Source organism: Octopus bimaculoides, chromosome 1, assembly GCF_001194135.2.
Source record: "Octopus bimaculoides isolate UCB-OBI-ISO-001 chromosome 1, ASM119413v2, whole genome shotgun sequence".
NCBI classification, from domain to species: Eukaryota; Metazoa; Mollusca; class Cephalopoda; order Octopoda; family Octopodidae; genus Octopus; species Octopus bimaculoides.
The window spans coordinates 90794889-90799045 of record NC_068981.1 but is presented as its reverse complement, the minus strand read 5'-3'; the positions used below and the strand labels follow the sequence as shown (position 1 = coordinate 90799045).

General features: G+C 35.6%; 1 protein-coding gene across 1 annotated transcript in view; it reads right to left on the bottom strand.

Annotated features, from left to right (window-relative positions):
• The window catches only part of LOC106881256 (rhomboid-related protein 2), a 113575-nt gene that overhangs the window by 12572 nt on the left and 96846 nt on the right, over positions 1-4157 (bottom strand). Inside the window, exons 7-8 of the mRNA XM_052968234.1 lie at positions 3191-3291; positions 856-949 (exon numbers count right to left, since the gene is read on the bottom strand). Coding sequence (XP_052824194.1) covers positions 856-949; positions 3191-3291 — 195 coding nt within the window. The remainder of the gene's footprint in view (positions 1-855; positions 950-3190; positions 3292-4157) is intronic.

The following is a 4157-nucleotide window of genomic DNA, read 5'->3' as shown; positions in this document are numbered from 1 at the left end:
TATATATATAACTATATATATATATATCGAGGCAAACCTACCACTTACCTATATATATATATACACACATGAGTTTGTAGTGATATATTACCCAGGCAGATACCATGTTAGCTCTGAGTTTGGTTCCAGATGCCAGCTAACCACAGCGGTTAGTACCCAATGCCAGTGCATAACAATGAATTGTTAGTCACTGGTAAATTCTCCAGATGAGTAATTCTGTGTGTCCTAATCAGAGCTGTAAAGGTTCCTTAGAGTGTATAATAATGATAATAATTATAATAATAAAGCATATGGAAACTTGTACATCTACTATTTTATTTTTTTTATAAGTTTCCACCGCAATGACTGAACATTGTTGCAAATGCAACTTTGCAATATTGTCAGTGCAGTTTCATCATGGTCTGTGGAAATACGTGTAGGTCATTGTAACATGCTGTGTATGTCTGTAAAATAAAAATAGTGGATGTACATTATTATTATTATTATTATTATTATTATTATTATTATTATTATTATTATTATTATTATTATTATTATCATCATTATATAAGGTGGCAAGCTGGCAGAATCATTAGCACACTGGACGAAATGCTTAGTGGTATTTCGCTCGTCGCTATGTTCCGAGTTCAAATTCTGCTGAGGTTGACTTTGCCTTTCATCCTTTCAGGGTCAATAAATTAAGTACCAGTCAAGTACTGGAGTCAATGTAATCGACTCATCCCCTTCCCTAAAATTGCTGCCCTTGTAGCAAAATTTGAAACCATTCACACACACACACTCAGACACACACATACATACATACATACATATATATATATGTATGCATTTTCTTTAAAAAGTAATTTTGTTCCTTACCCAATGTAAGAATAACTATTAGACGAACTGGTGCACTGAATAGCATACGTACGAAGGAACCTTCCCAACACTTGTAATTCATCTCTTTCCAGTTCTAGAAAAAAAATATCAAATTATAAGTGATTTTGTTCTGACCAGAAAAAAAATGTATTCTTAAAGAAAGATTTAACAAAGAATTTCTATTGTTCAATGATGAAGATTCAGTTGTTTAAGGAATTAAATATCCAGCTCTTGAATTAACATATAAGCATGTAAGAGGCTGAGCCAGTCTAAACAGAATCTAAATTTACAACAAATAATAATTACAACAAATAATAATAATAATAATAATAATAATAATAGTTATCACCAAGTCAACATGGCAGTCCAAAAAATAGGACGAATGCTGCTGTTGATTAGCTCCAAGAGGCCATCGCCTCTAGCTAGCTATGTGACACACGAACCTGTGACCATTATAACCTCCGAACAGGGGAGGTCAGCAGCTTCCCCAGGACGAATGCTGCCATTGATTAGCTCCAAGAGGATGGCCTCTTGGAGCTAATCAACGGCAGCATTCGTCCTATTTTTTGGACTGCCATGTTGACTTGGCGATAACTATTAATATCCAGTACTGCTGCCATAGTCTCCTTTAGAGAGACTTAGAAATATTAATATCTCTAATAATAATAATAGTAAATAGTATAGGAATTTAAGACCAAACTTCTCTAGATTCTGCAATCTACTACCTATAACAATAATGATGACAATGATACAGAAAAATAACCCTGTTGGACACTGCACACATTTTATGAAGAGCACTATCACCTTAAACTTCACGGTTTTATGGCATCTTTATTGAGCACTCATGTGTACATGTGCTTTCTTTTTTAACATTACATTTACTATCTACCTCAGGTATCTGGGTAGTGCTCGGTGGATAATGTATAAAATACAACAGATTTCAAGGAAAATTTTTCATAATAATGATGACAATAATAAATACCCTGTACGTGTTTTGTCTTGGCATAAAAGATGGGCTACAGCAAATATCCTGCTCAAAACCACAGATTTGCTTGTCAGTTGTTTGACCATAACCAGTTGAGCATGTCCCTTGGTGGCTGACGATATGTATATCTCTGATCATAAGCAGAAATAGTTGGAGAGTATCATAGCCATGTGTTGAGAGGAATTCTTTGGGGTTCGAATAATCTGGAAACCTGAGTGTTTTGTTCATCATCCTTAAAAAGAAACCTTATTCAGGGACCTTTTGAGCAGGATGGACAACTTGACTTGAAGAAAATTCTAACTGGGCCCCACCAACAAGATCATGTGTTGTTTCTCTTGATAGGAGATCACCATGTCACACATATATGGTTGTGATGCATGTGCCTAGTGTATTGTTATCAGATGGAATAGTCTTAATGGGTATATTGGGCTTCGTATATTTGTACCCCTGTGTCACTTTGATGGCATGCACTGCTGTCTCACTCAATAATAATAATAATAATAATAATAATAATAATAATAGTTATTATTATTATTATTATTATTATTATTATTATTATAATTTCAAATCTTGTCACAAGGCAATTTTTCATTTAGGCATGCCATTCAGAAAGTCTTGCAGGTTGCAATTTGCCCATGACTAGTTTAGATTATAGAGTTCAAACATTTTAATCAACGGGTTTCAAAAGAGTTATTTCCCTTGTACTTAACTCTACCACCACAGTAGGCTTTTATCATCCTCATCATTGTCATTTAACGTCTGTTTTCAATGCTGGCATGGATTGGAAGGTTCAACAAGAGCTGGCAAACCAAAGGATTGCGCCAAGCTCTATTGTCTGCTTTGGCATGGTTTATACAGCTGAATGCCATTCCTAACACTAACCACTTTACAGAATAGGATGCTTTTTACATGGCACCAGCACCAGAGGAGTCACCAAGTAACTTACAATACCAGACCACTCAACTGAGGTGGGAAGTAGTATTGAAAGAGGTGACTTTGTGCCAGTTGATGAGAAGTTAAAGTATAATAGAGGGATAGAGATAGATATCTTGCTGGAGAGAAAGAGAGAGGGATGGTGGTGGATATGCAGAAGGTGAATATAGGTGGTAGATATTAATGCACGTAGGTACGTGGTACTTCACTATGCAATCCATTAGTATTTACATACCAGCTTCCAGGAAGGCATTTAATACATAAAATTGGTATATCTAATGCTGTTACACTATTGTATTTAGTGGTTATTTAAACTCACCCATCTGAAAACAGCAAAATGAAATTAAAGCATTAATAATTATAATAATTACAATCACAAGATGAATATTGAGCTTCAATAGTCATTTAATTACTCACCACAATGACAGCAGCAAGATGTGCTCCAATTAAGGCATAACAACCACCACTGGCACCACCAAGAAATGAAAACCTGTCAGTGACAGAATGTGCCATGGAACCTGTAGAATTATATAGTTGTGTAAACAATGAATGAGTGCATTATATGTATTTGCATTCAATAATTTATAAGTAAAATAATAATAATCCTTTCTACTATAGGCACAAGGCCTGAAATTTTGGGGGGAGGGGGCCAGTTGATTAGACTGACCCCACTACTCAACTGATATTTAATTCATCGACCCCAAAAGGATGAAAGGCAAAGTTGACATCAGTGGAATCTGAACTCAAAATGTAAAGACAGATGAAATGCCACTAAGCATTTTGCCCGGCGTGCTAACAGTTCTGCCAGGTCACCACCTTATTATAATAGTAATAATAATAAAGGCAGTGTTCCAGTATGGCTGCAGTCAAATGACTGAAACAAGTAAAAGAATAAAAGAATAATAATCTTTGCTACAATAGGCACAAAGCCTGAAATCTTTGGAGAAGGGGCTAATCAATTATAGCGAACCTAGTATTCAACTGGTACTTATTTCCTCAACTTCGAAAGGATGAAAAGGCAAAATCAATCTTGGCAGAATTTGAACTCAAAACGTAAAGATGGACAAAATGCTGCTAAGCCAGCTCACTGCCTTAATAATAATAATAATAATAATAATAATAAAAATAATGGCTTCAAATTTTTCCACAAAAGCAATTTTGGGGGAGGGGTTAAGTTGATTACATTGATCCCAGTGTTCAGCTGGTACTTATTTTATCGACCCCAGAAAGAATGAAAGGCAAAGTCGACCTCAGCAGAATGTGACCTCAGAACGTAGCAGCAGACAAAATACCGTTAAGCATTACGCCCAGCATGCTAACGATTCTGCCAGCTCATTGCCTTAATAATAATAATTCTAACTGGGCCCCACCAACAAGGTCATGC